The 26,802-nt window shown below is 36.8% G+C and overlaps 2 protein-coding genes across 6 annotated transcripts in view; one reads left to right on the top strand and one right to left on the bottom strand.

Annotated features, from left to right (window-relative positions):
* The window catches only part of LOC128700690 (tubulin alpha-1A chain-like), a 48,273-nt gene extending 31,846 nt beyond the window's left edge, over positions 1-16,427 (top strand). The window contains exons 5-8 of the mRNA XM_070097096.1: positions 9,558-9,757; positions 11,407-11,581; positions 13,254-13,406; positions 15,566-16,427. Of these exons, the coding sequence (XP_069953197.1) occupies positions 9,558-9,757; positions 11,407-11,581; positions 13,254-13,406; positions 15,566-15,865 (828 nt within the window). The 3' untranslated portion in view covers positions 15,866-16,427. The remainder of the gene's footprint in view (positions 1-9,557; positions 9,758-11,406; positions 11,582-13,253; positions 13,407-15,565) is intronic.
* A 314-nt stretch (positions 16,428-16,741) lies between these two features.
* Positions 16,742-26,802, bottom strand: part of LOC128700692 (inositol monophosphatase 3) — a 75,417-nt gene continuing 65,356 nt past the window's right edge. For 4 of the 5 annotated variants that reach the window (XM_053794003.2, XM_053794002.2, XM_053794004.2 and 1 more), the window contains 2 exons: positions 23,173-23,293; positions 16,742-22,904 (listed from right to left, as the gene is read on the bottom strand). In XM_053794003.2, the coding sequence (XP_053649978.1) occupies positions 22,648-22,904; positions 23,173-23,293 (378 nt within the window). In that variant the 3' untranslated portion in view covers positions 16,742-22,647. The remainder of the gene's footprint in view (positions 22,905-23,172; positions 23,294-26,802) is intronic. The other variant, XR_011393562.1, reaches the window with a different exon arrangement.

Here is a 26,802-nt window from a genome sequence, read left to right as displayed (position 1 = left end):
TTGCGTCCTTTTACCTAAACAAGGTCAAAGGTTCACTGTTCCCATCATGCATTGTATGGAGCAAAATTGCATGCACAGATCCATTCTCTGTTGTCTAGTCCAAAATTTACTGATCACAGCATGTTTGAGGGCAGTATGGTTAAGACATAGATCTACATCTGTGACACTGGCCTCAGTGATATAGATATGCATGAGAGATGGTGAAAGAGTTAAGAGTGGATGAGATGTTTTTTTATTTCCAAGTACTGTACTATACAATGATGAAGAGAACAAATACCCTCATGGAGAAATAGCAAGTGTGTATGTCATCACTCGAGTCAGTATTTGCTTATTGTAGGTGTTGATTTGAAGAAAAATACATTAAACAGAAAGACTTTGTAGTAATTATAGACAACAGAGTACCATGTGCTTTTATGGAGAGGGAGCATGGACACTGGGGTCGTCCCACAGCTGCTAAAAAACAACAGACGTAGCCCCACTCCACAAAGGGGGCAGTAGAGCAATAGCAAAGAACAATGGACCAAGAGCGCTAACATCCCATATCATAAAAATCTTTGAAAGGGTTCTAAGAAGCAAGTTTGTAACTCGTCTAGATACCCATCAGTTACACATCCCAGGGCAACATGGGTTTAGAGCAGGTCGCTCTTGCCTGTCCCAATTACTGGACCACTATGACAAGGTCCTGGATGTTCTAGAAGACAAACAAAATGCAGATGTGGTATGCACAGACTTTGCAAAAGCCTTTGACAAATGTGACCATGGTGTAATAGCACACAAAATGCATGATAAAGGAATAACAGGAAAATTAGGTAGATGGATCTATAATTTCCTAACAAATATAACACAGAGAGTAGTAGTCAACAGAGTAAAGTCTGAGGCAGCTACTGTGAAAAGCTTTGTTCCACAAGCCACAGTGCTCACTCCCATCCTGTTCCTCATCCTCATATCTGACATAGTGATATAAGCCACAGCACCATGTCTTCCTTTGCAGATGACACCTGAATTTGCATGACAGTGTCCTCCATTGAAGACATTGCAGGACTCCAGGCAGACAGCAACCAAATCTTTAAGTGAGTTGCAGAAAACTATATGAAGTTCAATGATGAAGAATTTCAATTACTCTGATATGGAAAATGTGAGGAAATTAAAACTATATCGGAGTACTATAAAACAAATTCCAGCCACATAATAGAGTGAAATACTAATGTAAAAGACCTGGGAGTGATAATGTCAGAGGATCTCACTTTCAAAGGCCACAACATTGTATCAGTTGCATCTTCTAGAAAAATGACAGGATGGATAATGAGAACCTTCAAAACTAGGGATGCCAGGCCCATGATGACACTCTTCAGGTCACTTGTTCTATCTAGGCTGGAATATTGCTGCACATTAACAGCACCTTTCAAGGCAGGTGAAATTGATGACCTAGAAAATGCACAGAGAACCTTCACGGCACATATAAGTGCGATAAAACACCTCACTTACTGGGAATGATTGAAGTTCCTCAACCTGTACTCCCTAGAATGCAGGTGGGAGAGATACATGATTATATACACTTGGAAAATCCTAGAGGGATTGGTACCAAATTTGCTCATAAAAATCACTTCCTATGAAAGCAAAAGAATGGGCAGACAATGCAACATCCCCCCAATGAAAAGCAGGGGTGCCACTAGCACGATAAGAGACAACACATTAAGTGTCAGGGGCCCAAGACTATTCAGCTGCCTCCTGGCATACATAAGGGGGATCACTAATAGACCCCTGGCTGTCTTGAAGAAGGTGCTGGACAGTCACCTAAAGTCTGTACCTGACCAGCCGGGCTGTGGTTAATACATCAGTTTGCGTGTGGCCAACAGTAACAGCCTGGTTGATCAGGCCCTGATCCACCTGAGGCCTGCTCGCAGACCGGGCCACAGGGGCGTTGACCCTTGAAACCCTCTCCAGGTATACACCAGGTTTTGTACTAGAATATTACATAAATGCAGAAGTGTGAAACTCGTACTATACATACTGGCATAACAAAAGCCATCAAAATAAAGCACTTGTTCTTAGACTAGATTATTACTGTACGTATACTTTTTAGTTCAATTTAGGTCATGCAGTATTGCAAATCAGGAGAATGTTAATTGAACTTGACAGACCATGTCATTTCAAACTCCTAAATTATTGGTACCATCTAAAGTTTCTCAAACTGTATTTCCCTGGAACTATGATAAGAAAAATATATAATTTACACCTGGAAAATATTGGAGAAAGTAGTTTTGAATTTACACACCAAAATTATTCCTTATGAGAGCAAGAGGCATGGCAGACTAATATATCCTCAGTGTAAAGCAGGCATGCAGTAAGTACACCGAGAGTGCAACATATTCAAATCTTTTACACACACTCCCCTTTTATATTTATGGAGAATTGTTAAATCCATAAGGGTCATACAGCACCTGGGGTATGGGAGGTAATCAGGTTTGACCTTGTGGAAGGGTAGCTCCAATTCCTTGGGTCAAGAGCTCTTGACCAGCATAATTACACCCCTTGAGCCACAGGCATAGTAACCCTACTGTATGCAGTACCAAAAGGGCACTAAAGTTATTTCTAAACAAATAGTGAGATCTGTGAGGTGGTAGTGTCTGACTTAAATCTTTAAATAAGCTACCATATAGTATATGAAAACCAGAATGCTAAAGACAGAACACAGTGAACATAGCTAGGAGTATTTTGTCTTTAATTTCTCTTTTTTTTTTTTTTTTTTTTTTTTTAAGCAAGTCGGCCGTCTCCCATCGAGGCAGGGTGACCCGAAAAGAAAGAAAATCCCCGAAAAGAAAATACACCTACCATCCGACTTACGACCTGTTCGACTTACGACCACTCGACTTACGACCGTGTTTTTTATGCCAAATTTCTGGGAAATAAACAACTACTTGTGTTGTACACAGTGTTTATCCTAAACCTTACAGTATAAAATACAGTACAGTGGACCCCCGGTTAACGATATTTTTTCACTCCAGAAGTATGTTCAGGTGCCAGTACTGACCGAATTTGTTCCCATAAGAAATATTGTGAAGTAGATTAGTCCATTTCAGACCCCCAAACATACACGTACAAACGCACTTACATAAATACACTTACATAATTGGTCACATTCAGAGGTAATCGTTATGCGGGGGTCCACTGTACTAACAACATAAAAAGTAAAGTAAAACATGAAATACCAAAATAAAACAATAAAATAAAGTCATTACAAAAATGTTTTGTTGATATTCAGTAGTAAAGTTCGACTTACGACCATTTCGACTTACGACCGGTTTCTCGGAACCGAACTCGGTCGTAAGTCGGATGGTAGGTGTACTTTCATCATTCAACACTTTCACCTAACTCATACATAATCACTGTTTTTGCAGAGGTGCTCAGAACACAACAGTTTAGAAGCATATACAAGTACGTATAAAGATACACAACATATCCCTCCAAACTGCTAATATCCCGAACCCCTCCTTTAGAGTGCAGGCATTGTACTTCCCATTTCCAGGACTCAAGTCCGGCTATATAAAAATAACCGGTTTCCCTGAATCCCTTCGCTAAATATTGCCCTGCTCACACTCCAACAGATCGTCAGGTCCCAAATACCACTCGTCTCCATTCACTCCTATCGAACACGCTCATGCACACCTGCTGGAAGTCCAAGCCCCTCGCCCACAAAACCTCCCTTACCCCTTCCTTCCAACCTTTTCGAGGACGACCCCTACTCTGCCTTCCTTCCCCTACAGATTTATACACTCTTCATGTCATTTTTTTTTTTATTTATTTATTTATTTATTTATTTAGTAATTTAGGCATACAAACAGAGGTACAAAAAATACAGGTAAGAGGAGCATGCCAAAGCCACTTATATGCATAGCATTACAGGCTGGCTTAAAATTAACTTACACTAAACCTACTCACCATACAAAACATCCATACTTATTACTGCACCTATTACATACATAGAACACTTAACTCTGATATTAACCCTCCCCTCAAACATCTCCTTGCCAACCTCAACAGAACACATGACCATAACACAAGGCACAGATCACTCTTTGATGTTCCTCGTGTCCATCTCACACTATGCAAAAACTCAATGCACATAAAAGGCCCTAAAATCTGGAATTCATTACCTGTAAATATAAAAGAAACACTACCTGTTTATAAATTCAAGTCTCTTCTCAAAGATCACTTACTCACCCAAAACCAAATAAATACTGAATAACTGAACCTTATAAATTGTATATCTTAAATGTTTCTCACAATTATATCACATAAATGTTAAACCTAAAACCCAATCTAACTTTACTATTTTTTTAAATAAACTGCCTAACAGAATTCTCCATACGACTGAATGTACAACAATGCATGCAACCATATGACCTGTCTTTGTAATACTCACTTGTGCTTTATAGTAATCTGTTTACATTAATGTTTTATCACTGATTTCATCATTGCTTAGTTAATCTTAAGTTAATTTTAAGCCAGCCTGTAATGCTATGCATAGTATAAGTGGCTTTGGCATGCTGCTCTTATCTGTATTTTTTTTTTTGTACCTCTGTATGTGTGCTCAAATTGTAATAAATAAAATAAATAAATAAATAAATAAATAAATAAATAAAGATTAACTAAGCAATGATGAAATCAGTGATAAAACATTATTGTAAACAGATAACTATAAAGCACAAATGAGTATTACAAAGACAGGTCATATGGTTGCTTGCATTGCTGTACATTCAGTCGAATGGAGTATTCTGTTAGGTAGTGTATTTAAAAAAATAATAAAGTTAGATTGTGTCCTAGGTTTAGCATTTGTGTGATATAATTGTGAGTAACATATAGGATATACAATTTATAAGGTTCAGTTATTCAGTATTTATTTGGTTTTGAGTGAGTAAGTGATCTTTGAGAAGAGACTTGAATTTATAAACAGGTAGTGTTTCTTTTATATTTACAGGTAATGAATTCCAGATTTTAGGGCCTTTTATGTGCATTGAGTTTTTGCATAGCGTGAGATGGACACGAGGAACATCAAAGAGTGATCTGTGCCTTGTGTTATGGTCATGTGTTCTGTTGAGGTTGGCAAGGAGATGTTTGAGGGGAGGGTTAATATCAGAGTTAAGTGTTCTATGTATGTAATAGGTGCAATAATAAGTATGGATGTTTTGTATGGTGAGTAGGTTGAGTGTTTTGAATATTGGTGGAGTGTGTTGCCTGTAGTGAGAATTTGTTATCATTCTAACTGCAGCCTTTTGTTGGGTAATTAGTGGTCTGAGATGCTTAATTGTTGTTGAGCCCCATGCACAAATTCCATAGGTGAGATAGGGGTAAATAAGAGAGTGATAAAGGGCCAGGAGGGCTGACTGTGGAACATAGTACCGTATCTTCGATTGTATGCCTACAGTCTTGGAGATTTTCTTAGAAATTTGTTGTATATGTGTATGAAATTTGAGTCTATTATCGAGGTGGATTCCTAAGAATTTTCCCTCTGTTAGCTTTGTGATAGGTGATCCGTTTATTGTTATGTTAAGAGGTACATCTGTAGCTCTGTTACCAAACTGAATGAAGTAGGTTTTGTCAATGTTTAGTGTAAGTTTGTTAGTCCTCATCCAGGTAGATATTTTCTGTAATTCGGTGTTTACAGTATTGGCTAGCGTGACTGGGCTCGGGTGAGAGAAGACGTATGTAGTGTCATCTGCAAAAAGTGTGGGTTTGAGTAATTGCGAAGCATTTGGTAGGTCATTTATGTATAGGAGAAAGAGAAGAGGGCCAAGGACACTTCCCTGTGGGACACCAACTGTAATTGGTTGTGCGGAAGAGCTTGCCCCATTTGCGTACACATATTGGCTTCTGTTGCTGAGGTAAGACTTGAGGTAGTTGAGGGAGTGCCCTCTAATACCATAGTGTGACAATTTTACGTGGAGCAAGTCATGGTCAACTGTACCAAAAGCTTTACGTAAGTCAATGAAGATCCCCAGTGGGACTTCTTTTTTCTCTATTGCAGTGTATATATGTTCTAGTATGTGTATAATAGCATCATTAGTATTTTTATTAGGCCTGAATCCAAATTGGCATGGGTTGAGAATGTTTTGGGAGATGAGGTAGGAGTAGATTCGTTTATGAATTAATTTTTCGAAGATTTTTGAGAGAGAGTGTAAATTGGATATTGGCCTATAGTTATTCAACTCTGTTTGGTCTCCTCCTTTATGGATCGGGGTGACCCTTGCTATTTTGAGAACTGTAGGGAAGGTGGAGGATTCAATGGATTTGTTAAAGAGTGTTGCAATGATTGGTGATAGTACTTGTGACACTTTTTTGTATATAAAGGGTGGTAAGGTATTTAAATCTCCTGCCTTGTTTTTCAGTGCGTTGATAATAAGGGGGACTTCGTATGGGTTAGTCGGAGCTAGGAACAGTGTGTTCGGGTAGTTGCCAGTGAGGTAGTCATTTGGTGGGGTATCTGAGCTTGGGATTTTATTGGCAAGGTTTTGACCTATAGTGGAGAAGAAATCATTGAGTATGTTTGCTGTTTCTGTTGGTGGGAGTTGGGGTTCATCTGATTTTGCTAATTTTATTTCGCTGTGTCGTGATATCTTTTTTGTTCCCAGAATTTCTGATAGGGTCTTCCAGGTCTTTTTTATATCACCTCGTAAGTTGGATAATCTGTTCTCATAATACAATTTTTTTGCCCTTCTTATCAGGCTGGTTAGGATTGACGAGTAACGTTTTGTTTGGTCTCTGGTTATGTGACCCATTCTGTACTGTTTTTCATATCGGTGTTTTGTATTTATGGATTTGAGAATGCTGGGTGTTAGCCAGGGACTGTTCAGTCTCTTAGCTGTCATCTGTTTAGTTTTTTTAGGGCAGTGCTTGTTATAAAGGTATTGGGTCTTTTTTAGAAAATTATTAAAACATTCGTCAATATCTGTATAGATTTCTAGCTCAGTGTGCCAGTCAATGTTTGTTACTGCTGTTGTGAAGTTATTAATGGCTGCCTCATTGTGAAGTCTGAAGGTGACTTTAGTAGTGTCTTGGGGTATTTTACCAAGAGTTGTTATGAGGAAAGTAGGGTAGTGGTCTGTGGTATTATCTGTAATTATGCCTGATTTTAAAGGGGATATGGTGTTGGTCCAGATGTGGTCAAGTAGGGAAACACTAGTCTCTGTAACTCTTGTAGGTTTTGTTACTGTTGGTAGCAACATGCAGTTACTCATTGTGTTTGTGAATTCAGTAACGTGTGGGTCCTGGTCTTGCAGGAGATTTATATTGAAGTCACCTGAGAGTAGTAAGTGATCTTTGTTCATGCGTGCATCAGTTATCATACTTCCTAGGTTTTGACTAAATTGGCTAATGTTTGATTGTGGAACTCTGTAGATGTTTATCACTGTGAGAGGGATATAACAATGGTTATAAATGACCATAATTTTTAAAGGGGGTGGACCGGTAAGCCAGCGGAAGGCCTCGGTCAGATGACCAAAAGCTCCAAAGGCGGGTCATCATCTGACTAAGACCCGCGTCAGGAAACATTTGTCCTGTTTCCTGACGAACCTTACCTAACCTAACCTAACTGTGAGAGGTTTTTGTAGGTATTTGTATTTGAATTTAGCTATTATATATTCCCCATGTTCATCCCTTGTGCAAGTATTAGTGATACATTCTAGTTGGTCTGAGTAGTATATAGCAGTGCCACCCCCTTGTTGGTCTGGCCTGCAGTTGTGTATGGCTGTGTAACCAGGAATGGCATAGACATCTGTAGTATCAGGCTTTAGCCAGGTTTCAGTTAGTGTAATGATGGACATATTGGCATGCAAGGAATTTAGTAATGCTAGGAGGTCATCATAATGCTTGCTTAAAGATCTGATATTGTAGTTAAAGATAGTTATGTTGTTGTTAGCTCTGAGAAGTGCCTTTGATTGTTCTGCTGTGTAGTAATTACAGTAACTGTTTGAATCATTTAAGTCATTAAATAAGAGGTTGGTATCAGGATCAATGCTTGTAATCATAAGATTTGTAGTGAATCTATAGTTAGAATTAAGTAAAAAATAAAGTAAATATTCTAAAGCTAAAAAAAAAAAAATAGCACCTGAATTATTTAACAAATGTAAAAATAATGAGCTAAGGTAGTTTTTTAAAGCTAAAATAAAGGAGACAATATAAAAGGGACTAAAATAATTTGTGGTGAACAAATAAAGTGATGATCAAATAATGGAGCTTGGGAATATGATAGTAGGTAGTACTTTAAAGGTAATTCTTTAAAGTTAGAATTATAATATAAAATTATAATATAAAAGGGACTAATATAAGTTGTGGTGAACAATAAAGTGGTAATCAAATAATTGCACTAAGGTCTAATATAATGACTTTTGTGGAGTCTATGTTTTGAGCTAGAATGAGCTATAGTACAACTAGATTTAATCTAATAATATAACAATACAAATTAAAAATAGCACCAGTCTCTCACTAGTAATTGCAATATGGTCAAATATAATGAATTTGGTATTGACTATAGTACAACTGAGTTTAATCTAATAATATAAAAAAGGCACAAGACTCTCATTTGTAATTGCACTAAGGTGTTATATAAGTTGTTTACAAGAATTAGAGTATAACTAGATTTAAATTGACAAGATAAAATATGCAAGTTAAGGTAGCAAAAGAATAAAAAAAGTAGAAAAAAAAATATATGAGGTAGTTGGTACTAGTTAGCAAAAGATAGTTAAGGGCCTTGAACAATAATATAATTGAAATATACACTAATTGCACACACAATATAGTCACTAAGATATGAAAACAATCTTAAGAGTAGGAATTATAATACAAACTTATAATATAAAAATACAAATTGAAATGGTACTTGCAATTGCACTAGAGTCTGGTATAGGTTGTTGACAAGATCGGGAGTATAACTAGATTTAAATTGACAAAATATAATTCACAATTAACGTACCAAAAGAATAATAGTAAAAAAATAACAAGGGTAATGTCTTGGTTATAATATGATAGTAAGATGGTAGACAGGTACACAGGTACACATGTACAAAGGATAATATAAAGGTTGGAGTTGAATATACAAACTTGAAAATTTGGCAACAAAATGTTATGGGAAGTATAAAATAATGTTTAATGTACAAAAGTAAAACATTCTACTTTGATCCATTCTCTCTAAATGACCAAAACACCTCAGCAACCCCTCTTCAGCCCCCTGACTGATACTTTTATTAACTCCACACCTTCTCCTAATTTCCACACTCTGAATTTCTCATGTACAGTGGACCCCCGCTTAATGATCACCTCCCAATGCGACTAATTACGTAAGTGCATTTGTACGTGTATGTCTGGGGGTCTGAAATGGACTAATCTACTTCACAATATTCCTAATGGGAACAAATTCGGTCAGTACTGGCACCTGAACATACTTCTGGAATGAAAAAATATCATTAACCGGGGGTCCACTGTATACATATATTTATAACCCAAACACCTTAAATTCTTGATTCTCTTTCAACACCTGACAAAGCTGTTGATTTTCCCCTCAGGTTGCAACAGCAGTGGTGGAGCCATACAACGCCATCCTGACGACACACACAACGCTTGAACATTCTGAATGTGCTTTCATGGTAGACAATGAAGCCATCTACGACATCTGCCGAAGGAATATGAACATTGAGCGACCCACCTACACTAACCTCAACAGACTCATTGGCCAAGTTGTCTCCTCAATCACTGCCTCTCTCAGGTATACTAGGAGGGAATAGGTAAATGGGTAGATAAATAGACAAAAACTAAATATTATAATATGTTTGTACATAATGTTCCTCATTGTTTTTTTTCATTTTCTTGCATAGTTTGGCATATAGTACTGTACATATAATTCATTCTTTAAGTTTTATTTTTTTTTCAACAAGTGGGCCATCTCCCACCCAGGCAGGGTGACCTAAAAAGAAAGAAAATCCCCAAAAAGAAAATACTTTCATCATCATTCAACACTTTCACCTCACTCACACATAATTGTTGTCTTTGCAGAGGTACCCAGATACAACAGTTTAGAAGTATATATAACACCCCTCCAAACTGCCAATATCCCAAACCCCTCCTTTAAAGTGCAGGCATTGTACTTCCCATTTCCAGTACTCAAGTACCACTATATAAAAATAACCGGTTTCCCTGAATCCCTTCAATAAACATTACCCTGCTCGCACTCCAACAGCTCGTCAGGTCCCAAAAACCATTCGTCTCCATTCATTCCTATCTAACACTCACACATGCTTGCTGGAAGTCCAAGCCCCTTGCCCACAAAACCTCCTTTACCCCCTCCCTCCAACCTTTTTGAGGAAGACTCCTACCCCGCCCTCCTTCCCCTACAGATTTATACACTTCAAGTCATTCTACATTAATCTATTCTCTCTAAATGAGAGAATGGATCCAAGTAGAATGACTTGGAGAGTGTACTAAATTTAAGTGCCTTATAATATTTAGGTTATAGACAATTACAAGACTGACCATTTCCTACTTGACAACCCCTCCAGGGAGGCTCTTGATGTAAGGAGTTGGATTTTTGCTCCCATTCTTTGGGAGCACTCTAAATGCTTCCCATCCTCCCAGGTGCTGTATACCCCAATGGGTTTAGTGCTCCCTTATGAATGTAATAGTATTCTTGCTTGACAGAGCTGTTAATTTCCCTCATGTAATGACAGCAGTAGTGGAGCCATACACTGGGCATGCAATAAGTCATATGAAAATCTTTACAAAGTAATAATAAAAATCTCATATGGGAGGAGGGAATATTCATGTTTGATCAGAGAACGTGGAATGATTCAATCACCTCTAATTTTCATTATCAAGGGCTCTCCTTTGAAGGGAATTTGCATGGTGATCTTTAAATTATTTGCTAAGTAAGTAATGTGTGCAAATTATTATAATCAAAAAGAAGCACTAAGCCACAAGGGCTATACAGCAATGTGTGCAAAGCTACCCTAAATTGAGATTTGCCATAAGAAAACAACAAATCTCATAACTATGGCCAAAATATTTGTATCTCAGACAAGAGATTTGGGTAGATATATAGAGTATCCTCTTTATATTCTCCATAAGGTTTGTTATTATTATAGTCACAAGAAAATACTAAACTGAATGATTCAGAGCTAAAATGTATCTATAACAGAAAATATTGTAAACATTTGTTTAAAATTTTGAAGACATCTTCACCACAGTTAGGTACAGCATGTCAGGAAGTACTAATTACTATGCTGTAGGAATAGATATAAGGATACTTGAATTCTGTGTGTCATATATGACATAGGTAGATGACAGATTTTCAAATTCATTTACTATATATCTTCAATTAACCATTTTTTCATGTAATTAAGCATTATGATTTTGTTGTAGGTTTGATGGGGCACTAAATGTGGACCTGACAGAGTTCCAAACCAATTTGGTGCCCTACCCCCGCATCCACTTCCCTCTTGTCACCTACGCTCCTGTCATTTCTGCTGAGAAGGCATATCATGAGCAGATTTCTGTTGCAGAGATTACCAACTCCTGCTTTGAACCTGCAAACCAGGTACTTTCTTCCTGTATGGCTCGGCTTGTTGTATTTATCGAGTTTATTCCTGCATGTTGTTATAGACGTAGGGAAGTGCTAAACCCATAAGTCATACAACTCCTGAGGAAGGGAGGGGTAATTAGGTTTGTTCTAAGGAAGTGGAGTAGAGCTCCAATTCCTTGGAGCAACCCCCTTGAAGGGTGCATGTTACAGATTGGCATTTAATAAAAAAAGAATGTATGAATGTAAAATTCAGTTCCTTGACTTGTTTCCTCTGGGAGCTATACTTCCTTGTAATAGGAGTGTGGACCAAAGAGGATTTGCAAAGTGCCCAACACATTAACCCTTTGAGGGTCGACAGGCCCTCTCCGAGACTTGTTCTCAGGGTCGGCCAAATTTCCAAAAAAAATAAATAAATTATTTTTTCTTATGAAAAGATAGAGAATCTTTTCCCGATCATAATTACACCAGAGTATGAAATTTGATGGAAAACTTATGGAATTATGCTCTCGCGAAGTTAGCCGTCTCAATTTTGTTTACGCATCAGCGATTTTGCCCACTTTTAGCTCTATTTTTGGCCAATTCCAATGTACTAGTCGACAAAAATCATAAATATTTCGCTAGAACTTTATTTTTTGTATTGAATGAGTACAATAAACCACCCATTTACCAATTTCAACTATCCAACAAAGTGGTCAGAATTTAGCAATTTTGCCAATTTCACACAAATTTCAAAAGATGCCAATTTCCAAATAGGGTCCAGAATAAACAAGAAAGACATTCCTGGCACTAAAATAACAAGTTCTCTGTTCGTTAGTCACATCCCCAGGCCCCTCTTATATTTCTTTGGATTTCCACTTTTTATTCTTACAAAAAATAGAAGATTTACTGTTATGCAGACTACTGCATTAGTGTAAAAATGGTATAAATAATATCAGCGCACTTGTGAAAGAATATTAGACTCATCAGTTGACGTGTATTGGACGCTTGGCATGATTTGTTTACTTTTGAACATTGGTAAAAATCGAACATTTCTGCTATGAGCTCAATTTCAAGGTACTTTTCATTGTAAAACCAGTCAAAATCATCTCAATTTCTGTAATATGTCATCCATTCTATAAAATGAGACCAAGAAAACTAGAATACAACAATAAATATCATACGAAAATACAGTGCAAAGCCGCTGTTTTATTCCAAAAACACGGTCAAAGTTTTTTTTCTCATTATGCACTGTGTGTTGCAGGAATTTTTTTATACTGCGCACACTGACCACATAGACCCATTCTTTCATATGTAGGCCTACCAGCTTTCTCCCACTAGATTTGAGGGCGCTAGAATTTAGGCGTACTAGTACGTCAAAAACCCTGGGTCGTAAGCCGTACTAGTACGGCCGAAACCCTCAAAGGGTTAAATAAGAATTCTGTTGGAGCTAGTTTTTTTTTTTTTTTTAATCAGACCAGCTCCATTTTACGTTAAGAAATAAAAACTACGGTATGTTTAAAGTAAGGATGTTAGGTAAGACTAAAGATTATATCAGTAAAACATGTAATGGGCACAATAGGAAACCAGATAAAAAAATAAAACAAAAAAGAATACAGGCAATAGAAAAAGATACAGAATGTGATAAAAACTAACTACATAAACTGCCTTTATGCAACATAAGTGGTGACAAATCATTTTGTCCTAACAGATGGTAAAGTGTGATCCCCGCCATGGGAAATACATGGCATGCTGTCTACTCTACCGAGGAGATGTGGTTCCCAAAGATGTTAATGCTGCCATTGCCACCATCAAGACAAAGCGGTCTATCCAGTTTGTAGATTGGTGTCCTACTGGCTTCAAGGTAAGGTTATGCCCCCAAAATTTACTTTATTATTTATAAACTTTTTGTTATTTTGTACATCTAGATTGGGAAGGTGCATGAGGAAGTGGGTGAATAGGATAGGGTAAAACAGCTAGAACAGATGGATTTAAAAGAGATGTTAAAACTATGGATGGGACAATAACACAATTTTTAGCAATACCATAAAAGTTATTAAATGCCCACTGATACCATCAAAATTAGCCAATACTCACCAATACTGACTTTAAAATGCTACTAGCTAAAAGCAGGTGGGGATATAGTTTAGGAATGATTTGTAGAATGAGAAAAAGTTAGCATATAGAGAGATTTTGTAGTATAAAAATTTGATAGAAGGTAAAGTATAAATGATTCTGAGAATGGGCAAATCTAAATTGATTAGCAAATTTTTCTGAGAATAAACTTTGGGAGAAAGATTAATAGATGAAGAAGCCTAGAGAGCAAATAGACTTAGTTTACAACAAAAGAGGGAAGGTAGAGGTACCGTAAGATGTAGAGGATATTTTGACATTATTGAAAGTTAGTGATGAAGGGGAGCAGGGAACAGGGACGTATACAATTATATAGGTGTGATGTGGAACCTGAGCCTTTGCATGGAGTAGGCTGTATAATCCTCCGGGTTTAGTGCTTCCCCTTGATTATAATAATAATAATAATTTGCATGGAGTAGAATGAAGGAGTAAAGAAGCCGGGATAGATGCAGTTACATGTTGAAAACAGGTTGGTATGTATATGTTGGAGTGGTTGGTGTATTTATTCAGTATATGGATGAAAGAAGGGAAGTTACCAGAGGATTGGCAGAGAGTATGCATAGTTCCATTGTATAAGGTAAAAGGAGACAAGAGAGAAAGTAAGAATTATAGGGTGATAAAACATTTTGAGTATACCAGGTTGTTATTATTGAAAGAGTAAGGTGTAAGACAAACTAGGATGGTAGAAGAGCAAGGAAAATTTAGGATGGGTAGGGGATGTGTAGACTAAGTGTTTACAATGTTGTATACAGGCATAGAGAAGCTATGCAGGAGGTAGTTTACTGAAAGCAGTTAAGTTTTTATGCAGAGTGAGACTTTTTGGGAAATTTTGAAGGCAAATTGGGAATGTTGATGGATGAATTTGGAAAGGTATGTAAAAAGAAGGAAATTAAGTGAACATAGCAAAGGGCAAGGTGATGAGGGTAACAAAAAATCTAGGTAATGAGAGATTAAATATCAGATTGGAGGGAATATAGAGGTGGGAGATGGCCAACATATTTAAAAAAAATTATGTATTTGGGAATGGATGGGTTTATGAAAAATGAGGTGAACCATAGAATGGAGGGGGAAAAAGGTGGGTTGTGTGTGTAGGCATATGGAAGAAAATTTTCTATGGAGACAAAAAAGTAAATGTACCAGAGTATAGTAATATCAATACTATTATATAGGTGCAAGGCATGGTTTTTGAATGTTGCAGCAAGGAGGAGGCCAGAACCAATGGAGAAGTCATGTTTGAAAGCATGCTGAGAATTCACTGTAGAAATTAAAAGGCAATATAGGGTTACCAAGGGTATAATTGAGAGGAGGGGTTGTTGAGCATGGAGAAAGATAGGATAACGAAGAGGATGTATAAATCTGATGTGAAATGTGAGAGGGGTAAGGGGGTTGTCCCAGGAATAGTTGGAGGGGTGTAAGAGAGGCTTTGAGTGTTAGGGGCTTGAGCATCCAGCAGGTTGTGTGAGTGTGCTAGATAGGAGTGAATGGAGACAAGAGGTTTTTAATGGACATAGTTTGGGAGTATGAAAAAGATAACTTTTATGAAGGGATTCAACTTGAGGAAACTGGTTAGCAAAACTTGACTCGTGTAGGTGGGATGTACAGTGCCTGCACTCTGGAGGGATAGGTGGGGATGTAGTTCAGAGGGCTGTATGAAATGTCATATCCATGTGATTCTTTTTTGGATCACTCGCCTCAGTGGAGATTGTTCATATACTAAATTTTCTTTAAACCACATTGTTATGTTTCCAGCAAGGAAATACTTTCACCATAATTCATATACATAAATAGAAGTCTCTGAAAAAGTTATTAAGTTTTATCTCAAAAAGTTGTCATTAATGTTTATTTAATTAAAATAATGGTTACTAACTGTTAATTTTAATAATGGCATAGGTGGGCATAAACTATCAGCCTCCCACTGTGGTGCCTGGTGCTGACCTAGCCAAGGTGGCCCGTGCAGTCTGTATGCTCTCCAACACCACTGCCATTGCTGAAGCCTGGGCACGTCTCGACCACAAGTTTGACTTGATGTATGCAAAGAGAGCTTTTGTTCACTGGTATGTGGGCGAGGGCATGGAAGAGGGCGAGTTCTCAGAGGCCCGTGAGGACTTGGCCGCTTTGGAAAAGGATTACGAAGAAGTGGCAATTGACAGTGTTTTAGAAGGGGAGGATGAGGGTGAAGAGGAAATGTAAATCTTAAAGCATGGGCTTGGCTGTCTCCACTGTTGTCAGCACAGTTATACGTCCAGCGGCTAACATGTTAAGGTGTCTGTATTAAGCTTGTTGTTGGTCGCTTTTCTTAGATTCTTAGCACGCTGTCATTGTCAGGTTCTCTGGACAGTGGAGAGGTCAACTCAGGTTGCTGGTGGGTATCTGGTATTGCTCTGGAGCCTTTGGTATGACTGTGGGCTCAGTGTTGTTCGAAAGATCATCAGTGTTGCTACGAAGACCTTACATTTGGAGTGGCTTAAAAAAATATTCAAGTGACTAAGGCTTCTTGGTATTCTGCCGACACCAGTGTCTGTGTTGATCAAAGTGGTTCACTCTGCTAGCCGACATTCCATACATTATCAATGGCATGGTAAACATCACTCTGCCAGGTGTTTAGGACTGCCCAAGTGCTCCTGCAGATTATTTTGGTTCAGCTCTAAAGGCTTGTTCCTCATCTTGCTGTTTAAATATGTTTTGCTACTTTTTTAAGGTGAAAAAGGAAAAGGCTCACTGAAGAACACCAATAAAAGCACTTATAAAAGCACTTAACTCTTGTTTTACTGCCACCTCACAGGTTACTAGGTTATAAATTGTATTATATATTTATGATCTATAGGGATCACACAGCACCTGGGGAAATATAAAGCATTCAGGCTTGATTGAAGGAATTGGAGCATTGGTCCAATTCCTTAGATCAAGAGCCCCTCACTAGCATCAAGGAACCTTCCTTAAAAGTAGTTATTATTACAGATTATTTTACTAATTCCCAAAGCTTCATGTAACAATTTTTTGTTGAAAGGCCTATTGTTCTATATGTATCCAATCACAAATTATCAAAATAAAGGAAAGAAAAAACAATTGTAATATTATATAAAAGTTTTAAAATTCAAACAACAATTAGAATATAAAACACTACTATTATCTTTGTTACAATGACAAATGATGTACACTCAATCACAAAACTATTTCAGGGAACGAGAAGTTTTATAAAGGTTTTCTATCTGGACAAACAAAAATATGCAAGGAGAGACGAGAAAAGTGTCATTATAAGGGTCCCAAAAGGATCAATATTTGTGATAATCCCTTATGGGATTATCATGACAATGATTGATTATAATACTCCTGATAATGTTTCTGATTTATACATAAAACTTGTTAGAAGGTATTGTCCATAAAAACAATGTTTGCAGATGTAAAGATCTTGAGGAAAATATGCAATTACTATAAATGCCTATGAGAAGACAAATTTAACAAATTAAGTAAATACTATAAATGCCTATGAGAAGACAAATTTAACAAATTAAGTAAAACGAATAAGGGAATTAAATGTAGATAATATCAAGTAATGGAAATGGAAAGAGTAAAAACAGGCAACATGAGAAATGATTGTGCCGAGTACTGAACCCTCAAAAGGATCTAGGAATCAGTGTGGATAAAATGTTAATGGAAGATGCAAATGAATTGTACACACCTCTGTACTACAATGGCAAATTTTAAAATAGCAGGGATGGGAAAATGCTAAAAAACAATTTTTACACTGTACTTTAGGTAAAAATTAAAATAGTACGCAGTGCTGCAAATGTCTGCACCTAAAACATAGCCAAGATAAAGTTCAGAGCTGAAAATGGCACTCAGAACTAGATCTTAACAAGTTAAAACTAAAAAACCTAATCACTGTACAGAACTGTTCTGTTTTAGATCAGGATCATTTGTATATCAAACCTACTATACTAAGGTTCTTTTGAGTTACAGAAGTCTTGAAACAAAGTAATGAATGAGCAGACTGCATATATTTTGATTTCTAAAAATGCCTTTGATATTCCCTCAAGAATAACTAAGTAAATAGAAAACTATTACAATGAATGAGATTGTCAAAAATGAAAATAGTGATTAGAAAAACAAGGATTAGTACCAATTCAAAAATAATTCTAATTTACATAAATTACATATCAGAAGTAAAAACAATATGGAAATTAGACAGTATTGTATACCATTCGTGTACAATAACTATATGAACATGTATGCAGATGTAGAAATTAAGTGCAAAATGGTGTAAAACTTCAGGTCTCTACCAGAAGATATAAATAAGCTGAACAAGTAGTGGACCCTTGAATTTCATCATCCGTTTTCTGAATGTAAAACTATAGTTATTCTCTATAAAATGTATTTTTTGTTAATATTTTTGGGTGTCTGGAATGGACTAATTGGATTTACATTATTTCTTATGGGAAATATTAACAAAAAATACATCTTATAGAGAATAAGTATAGTTTTACATACAGGAAAGGGATGAGGAAATTCGAGGGTCCACTGTAACTGCCAAATAATGGCAATGAAAAAAAAATTATATGAGGAATATATATAGTGTAAAAAGATATTTAAAGTTCTGAGTAACTTTAAGTAAGAGATTGTCACCAGATTGCACAGTTAATTTTAATTCATATGCTATACAGCCTCTCCTCACTTAGCAATGTATTCAAACTTATGACCAGCTCTCCAACCAGTATACAAACCTAAGTAATGTATATTAGAGCTGATTTCCTCTATTCTGTTTATTACAGTATCCAGTACACTACCGTATAAACATCTAAAAATGTTATAAACAGTGCAAAGGTGACATTAAAAAACATCTAAAGATGGGTGACAAACCTACATTAAAAAATATCTAAAGATGGGTGACAAATCCACTACTGACCTACACTTAGGAACAGAACCCTGTCAAGTGAGGAGAGGCTGTACTGCCAAACTTCAAAATAGCTTTCAGATACAGCATATGACTGGTGAAATTCAAAATCACAAACACAGGTCTATTCCTGTAGCTACAAATAGGTAATCACAAACAAATAATCTCTCATATGCACTTCAAAAAACACAACATAATAATCTTTGGTTAGGATATACTGAAAAAAACTCAATTACCATGATTGCACATAATGCTAACAATTCCATTAATAAAATGTTCTGCTTGTAGATGTTTAACTTCATACTTAACCATCTAGAGAACTTCTGTAGGACCCAATTAGTGGTATAGTGTTTGTTAAAATGAATCTTGACTGACTGAATACTGATTCAACAAAATTAATTTCTTTGCATGTGATCAATCTTACCAACTGTATACTGTATTCAAATTGATAGGAAATTCAAAGACATCGATATAGTAGGTTAGAGCAAATACATTCACAATTTAAAAAAAAAAAAAAAAAAAAAAAAAAAAAACTTGAAATGCTGTGGTGAAAACAACAGTGAAATGTGTAAATTAGTATATTCAATGGGTCTGAGTATAAAAAAAATCAATAACCAGTGAGTCATTAATTTTTTTTATGTCAGTGCAATGTACAGTGATGTATACTGAAAACTACAACAAACTTCAAAATGCTGTAAAAAACTTAAGTAATGGCATTCTTTAAGACTTGAAAATTTCTCTAAAGCAATGAAAATAACTAATTGCTCTATAGATTTTTTATATTTGTACACTTAGCTACCATATAATGTTCAACACTATACCCTGTCTTGTTTCGAGCACCATACAGTCAGGGTATCTTTATTATGAGCCGCTGATCTTCCACCACAATACCTGATTTTCAGTCATACAGATCATCAAGAAATGTATCCAATGACTGTATTATCAATATTGCTTATCTGTGATATTAATCATAATACAACTTTCTTTATCAGGTTAACTACTCTTGACTGTCATCTGAAGAATTTTCAGGAACTTCCCCACAAGGTTCCTTGATGCCACTGAGGGCTCTTGATCCAAGAAATAGGATTTGTCCTCCCCTTCCTTAGATCATATGAGATTGCCTCCAATTTCCTAGGTACAGTATGAGCCCTACTGGTTCAACGCTTCTCCCTAAATATAATGATACACAAATTTTCAACCATAAAATTGCCTTCCAGTACAGAATGACCAATGAGAAGATTAAACCATAATTTAATGAAACTGTATCCCATAAAAATGCTATACATTCCATTTTAATCATAAGTTTATATTAAGAAAATATCTTGACATTATTCATTTTAAGAAAATATGGAAGACCACTAAAATGGAAGTTTGAGATAAGCTACAGCAATTAATTCTATTGATATTTAGACAAAAATATGATTATAGAATCTAGAAATTGTAACAATGCACCCCTCAAGGGAGTTCTCTGATGCTGGTGAGGGGCTCTTGATCTAGGGAATTGGATCTGTGCTTCGATTCCCTGAACTGAGTCTGAATACCTTCCATTCCCTCCCCCCCACATGCGCTGTATAATCCAATGGGTTTAGTGCTCCCCCATGATTATAATAATAACATAACAATGCACTGTTTCAATGATACTCACTTTGTAATGTTGCTGCACCACCTTGACAGTACTAAGTTGTCATTTACAAAACCTGGTGAAGGTTCTTGATCCAAGGGATTGGCATTCCTTCCCAGGCTCAAAACTAATTACCCTTTCTTCCTGAATCACTATGACCTCTACAAGTTGAGTTCTTCCCCATGACTATAATAATAATAATGTAAATTACAATTTTTATTGTATTATGGTCCCACAATCAAATGACTCAATTAAACAAAAAGTGAAGGAATAATACCTGAGTAAACATCTAAAAACTTGTAGGTCATGAAATGTATTTTTCAGCAAGCCAAATGAAAAATATCAGGTATTCAAATACAGTAAAACCTCTCATAGCAATTTCGGACAAAAAAAAAAAATTGCCAGATAAATGCTATCAGACAGAATGGACAAGTCTGTAATTCTACATTCTGTCCACAATGAAATGTTTGGTTGTCCTCTGAAGTATCGAACCAAGTCTGTTAGCTCTTGAGATTTTCTGGAATGGGCCATAATGGCCAGGTCCAGGACCTGTCTGCTTTCACTGTTCCTGAGCTGTAGGCCACCATCATCAACATTTGTGCTCACTCATGTTATTCAGTCTCATAATTTTTAGTTTCTTAATTTTCTCCAGCCAGTGTGTTGAATATAGCAGTTTATGTGACTTTACTTAATGTTAGCAATGGTAAGTAAAATTACTGTAAATTACATAGAGTACTAAAAATTACTACACAGTACAGTACTATAACGTAGTACTACAGGTTACAATACCCGTATTTTTAGTGTCCGATTGTCTTTGCATCAGCGGACCAAGTCCACCACAGATGCTCCACTCTTTATGATGGCTCGACTTATGATATTTCAACTTCACAACGATGACATGGTGATGCACATTCAGGCATTATCAAACTGATACGATAAACTTGTATTCATTTATTTACTTTTCAATACTAGTACGTATTTAGTTAGTTAATTTACTTATTCAGTGATAGTCATCATTTATTGATTTACAGTAATTATCACATTCATATTTGCCTTACGATATTTTCAACTTACAATGGGTTCATTGGCACGTAACCCCAATTTAAGTCGAGAAGCACCTACTTCAGAAGACGACCGGACAATCATGAAATATTAATTTCATAATTTGGGAATGGTGGACAGTCGGCGTTATTGTACACCTCCCTCACTGTATAATTCTTTAAAACTGCTGCTGTATAGCCCTTGTGGCTTAGCGCTTCTTTTTGATTATAATAATAATTTAAAACTGCTAAATGAACGAAGCTGCACATCCAACCGAACATGTGCTTTTGTCATCCTTGTTTTCTGAGCTTTCTTAGTTTATGTATCTATTTGTGTCTTGTCTGATATTTTTTAAAAATATATAACAGGAAATTTATAACCGAACAACTAACAGACAGTCTGATTCTTAATTTGTGGGACCTCTAAGATTGTAAACCCAATAATAATAATAAAACAATACATATTATTAATAATAATAATAATAATTTTATTTCTACAAGTATACATAAAAGGTATACAGGCCTAGCTGACATCAATGACATACAGTGGAACCCTGAGTTTCGAACTTTCTCCATTCCAGAAGGCTGTTCGAGTGCCATTACTGAACGAATTTATTCCCATAAGGAATAATGTAAATTAGATTAGTCCATTTCAGACCCCCAAATATACACTTAAAAAAGCACTTGCAATAATACACTTACATAACTGGTCGAGTTGGGAGCAGTTCGAAACTCGGGGTTCCACTGTAGTACTATACAGAAAGCAGGTTGATATGCAGAGCATTTCGGACAAATTAGGTCAGTTTTGTCCCAGGATGTGACCCACACCAATCCACTAACACCCAGGTACCCATTTTACTGATGGGAAACAGATAACTGGTGTAAGGAAACGTGCCCACTGTTTCCACCCTTTCTGGGAATCAAACCTGGACCCTCACTGTGTGAAGCGAGAGCTTTAGGGTAGCATTGAAAATTGGGTTGGTCAAATGTTTGTTAGTGGGATGAATTGTAAGGACCTGCCTAGTATGGGCTAACAGGCCTGCTGCAGTGTTCCTCCTTTCTTATGTTCTTATGTTTAGCCACCAGGCCAAGGGGCACCAATGAATTTGGGAGGTTCAATTGTATATATACTATACATATACAGTATACATATACGTATATAGTACAGTAATTAACTCCAATGATCTTGAAATTCAAATGTTTTAATATTTTAACTATTCTACATAGATAAACTATTTTCTGCAAAGATGAAATCTTTGATAAAATGTTACAAAAAATAAATATGACATGCTCAGACCCACCAGTTTTTCATAAAATCTAGAAGAAAATAAATAAAATGAATTCACAAACAAAATTAACCAATTTAAAATCTTGCATACATAAATAAAATATTCAAAACATTAAATATGATATTGATATTTTAATGCAAGCTTTTACTTCTTAGATTTTGCAGCTTCGGTAAATAGTATTTGTAATTATACAGAGTGGCCAGCACACCTCCTTCATTAGTGTACTCCTCCCGGCTGCTGTAATCTATTGGTAAACCATCCAAGGTCGTCATGTTGCCATTGACGGCATTTAGTATGGCATTACCAGCACAAATATCCCATTTCTTGATCATAGTTACATGAATGTAAGCATCGACATCTCCTTCTATGACTGCAAGTGACTTGTATCCTGAAAGAGGAATATAAATAACCATGCATACAAACACATCTCATACCCAAACTTAACTCGTTAAAAAAAAAAAAATATAGGCAAGCAATAATCTGCAGCTGTAGTTTAAATGCAGATTAATCCTTCGAAATGTCAAGGGGTCCATTATGTACAATGATGTCTTCTTTCTGACTTTACAATAATAAATAATTACAATTTACTTCACAAAATATGGAGCAACAAGAAATCTGGATTTGGCTAATACTGAAGTGATTCTCCTGTCACATACCTGCACCACCAGCTGGAATAACCTCAGTTTTGTCCCCAAAAGCAGCCTTGACTTTGTCCTTCACATCTCCAGCATGCGATCGAGACACAATAATTTGCGGAATGTCATCTTTTGGGCCTCCCTGTTTAAATACATAATTCATATATACACCAAGCTTAGAAAACTCCATAATCCATGTTTTTTTCCTTATTAAATAAACAATTCCCACTATCAGAGACCCAAGTGCTATGATGGTTTAATTGTCTGAAATAATTTTGTAAGCTGGGTCAATTATTACAAAGGTCAAATAGCAGCTACCTATTAGCACTAAGACTGTCCTAGAGCTGTAATGTCTATTATAATTATATTTCTATTCAAAATGATTATGTACAGCATGGTTTTTTGTGTTCAAAATAAAATTTTAATAATCTTCATTTTTTTTTTTTGATTGATTACCTATCTTCTCCAGGCAAATGCTTCCATGCTCCTTGAAAGTGCATGAATGAGGTAGCAATGAAATCTGAATTTGAAAACGCAACCACAACTGAACCTCAATTAGGCAACAATTTTTATTGAGATACTGTACCTCCATTAACTAGCATGCATTCATATCTAGTTTACAGGTCAAACACAAACTAGACCTGATACGGATCAGTTCTGGCAGTATAGGTCAAATGGTTCTTTTCAATCTCCCTCTCTCCCTTTTTGATGCATCTATGAAACATTTTCCCCAGTGCTCACCTGTGCTACAAGTGAGCAGTGTCTATGAGAATTTGTTGTTAGCTGTCTTTCTTCCTCTTATATAATTAATATATATATATATTTTTTTATTTTTTTTTTATTATCACACTGGCCGATTCCCACCAAGGCAGGGTGGCCCGAAAAAGAAAAACTTTCACCATCATTCACTCCATCACTGTCTTGCCAGAAGGGTGCTTTACACTACAGTTTTTAAACTGCAACATTAACACCCCTCCTTCAGAGTGCAGGCACTGTACTTCCCATCTCCAGGACTCTAAGTCCGGCCTGCCGGTTTCCCTGAACCCCTTCATAAATGTTACTTTGCTCACACTCCAACAGCACGTCAAGTATTAAAAACCATTTGTCTCCATTCACTCCTATCAAACACGCTCACGCATGCCTGCTGGAAGTCCAAGCCCCTCGCACACAAAACCTCCTTTACCCCCTCTCTCCAACCTTTCCTAGGCCGACCCCTACCCCGCCTTCCTTCCACTACACACTGATACACTCTTGAAGTCATTCTGTTTCGCTCCATTCTCTCTACATGTCCGAACCACCTCAACAACCTTTCCTCAGCCCTCTGGACAACAGTTTTGGTAATCCCGCACCTCCTCCTAACTTCCAAACTACGAATTCTCTGCATTATATTCACACCACACATTGCTCTCAGACATGACATCTCCACTGCCTCCAGCCTTCTCCTCGCTGCAACATTCATCACCCATGCTTCACACCCATATAAGAGCGTTGGTAAAACTATACTCTCATACATTCCCCTCTTTGCCTCCAAGGACAAAGTTCTTTGTCTCCATAGACTCCTAAGTGCACCACTCACTCTTTTCCCCTCATCAATTCTATGATTCACCTCATCTTTCATAGACCCATCCGCTGACACGTCCACTCCCAAATATCTGAATACATTCACCTCCTCCATACTCTCTCCCTCCAATCTGATATTCAATCTTTCATCACCTAATATTTTTGTTATCCTCATAACCTTACTCTTTCCTGTATTCACCTTTAATTTTCTTCTTTTGCACACCCTACCAAATTCATCCACCAATCTCTGCAACTTCTCTTCAGAATCTCCCAAGAGCAGTGTCATCAGCAAAGAGCAGCTGTGACAACTCCCACTTTGTGTGTGATTCTTTATCTTTTAACTCCACGCCTCTTGCCAAGACCCTCGCATTTACTTCTCTTACAACCCCATCTATAAATATATTAAACAACCACGGTGACATCACACATCCTTGTCTAAGGCCTACTTTTACTGGGAAATAATTTCCCTCTTTCCTACATACTCTAACTTGAGCCTCACTATCCTCGTAAAAACTCTTCACTGCTTTCAGTAACCTACCTCCTACACCATACACTTGCAACATCTGCCACATTGCCCCCCTATCCACCCTGTCATACGCCTTTTCCAAATCCATAAATGCCACAAAGACCTCTTTAGCCTTATCTAAATACTGTTCACTTATATGTTTCACTGTAAACACCTGGTCCACACACCCCCTACATTTCCTAAAGCCTCCTTGTTCATCTGCTATCCTATTCTCCGTCTTACTCTTAATTCTTTCAATAATAACTCTACCATACACTTTACCAGGTATACTCAGCAGACTTATCCCCCTATAATTTTTGCACTCTCTTTTATCCCCTTTGCCTTTATACAAAGGAACTATGCATGCTCTCTGCCAATCCCTAGGTACTTTACCCTCTTCCATACATTTATTAAATAATTGCACCAACCACTCCAAAACTATATCCCCACCTGCTTTTAACATTTCTATCTTTATCCCATCAATCCCGGCTGCCTTACCCCCTTTCATTTTACCTACTGCCTCACGAACTTCCCCCACACTCACAACTGGCTCTTCCTCACTCCTACAAGACGTTATTCCTCCTTGTCCTATACATGAAATCACAGCTTCCCTATCTTCATCAACATTTAACAATTCCTCAAAATATTCCCTCCATCTTCCCAATACCTCTAACTCTCCATTTAATAACTCTCCTCTCCTATTTTTAACTGACAAATCCATTTGTTCTCTAGGCTTTCTTAACTTGTTAATCTCACTCCAAAACTTTTTCTTATTTTCAACAAAATTTGTTGATAACATCTCACCCACTCTCTCATTTGCTCTCTTTTTACATTGCTTCACCACTCTCTTAACCTCTCTCTTTTTCTCCATATACTCTTCCCTCCTTGCATCACTTCTACTTTGTAAAAACTTCTCATATGCTAACTTTTTCTCCCTTACTACTCTCTTTACATCATCATTCCACCAATCGCTCCTCTTCCCTCCCGCACCCACTTTCCTGTAACCACAAACTTCTGCCGAACACTAACACTACATTTTTAAACCTACCCCATACCTCTTCGACCCCATTGCCTATGCTCTCATTAGCCCATCTATCCTCCAATAGCTGTTTATATCTTACCCTAACTGCCTCCTCTTTTAGTTTATAAACCTTCACCTCTCTCTTCCCTGATGCTTCTATTCTCCTTGTATCCCATCTACCTTTTACTCTCAGTGTAGCTACAACTAGAAAGTGATCTGATATATCTGTGGCCCCTCTATAAACATGTACATCCTGAAGTCTACTCAACAGTCTTTTATCTACCAATACATAATCCAACAAACTACTGTCATTTCGCCCTACATCATATCTTGTATACTTATTTATCCTCTTTTTCTTAAAATATGTATTACCTATAACTAAACCCCTTTCTATACAAAGTTCAATCAAAGGGCTCCCATTGTCATTTACACCTGGCACCCCAAACTTACCTACCACACCCTCTCTAAAAGTTTCTCCTACTTTAGCATTCAGGTCCCCTACCACAATTACTCTCACTTGGTTCAAAGGCTCCTATACATTCACTTAACATCTCCCAAAATCTCT

Source organism: Cherax quadricarinatus, chromosome 56 (assembly GCF_038502225.1).
Source record: "Cherax quadricarinatus isolate ZL_2023a chromosome 56, ASM3850222v1, whole genome shotgun sequence".
In the NCBI taxonomy this organism is placed as follows: Eukaryota; Metazoa; Arthropoda; class Malacostraca; order Decapoda; family Parastacidae; genus Cherax; species Cherax quadricarinatus.
The sequence above is the reverse complement of the archived record's forward strand: the minus strand, read 5'-3'. Positions and strand labels throughout refer to the sequence as shown.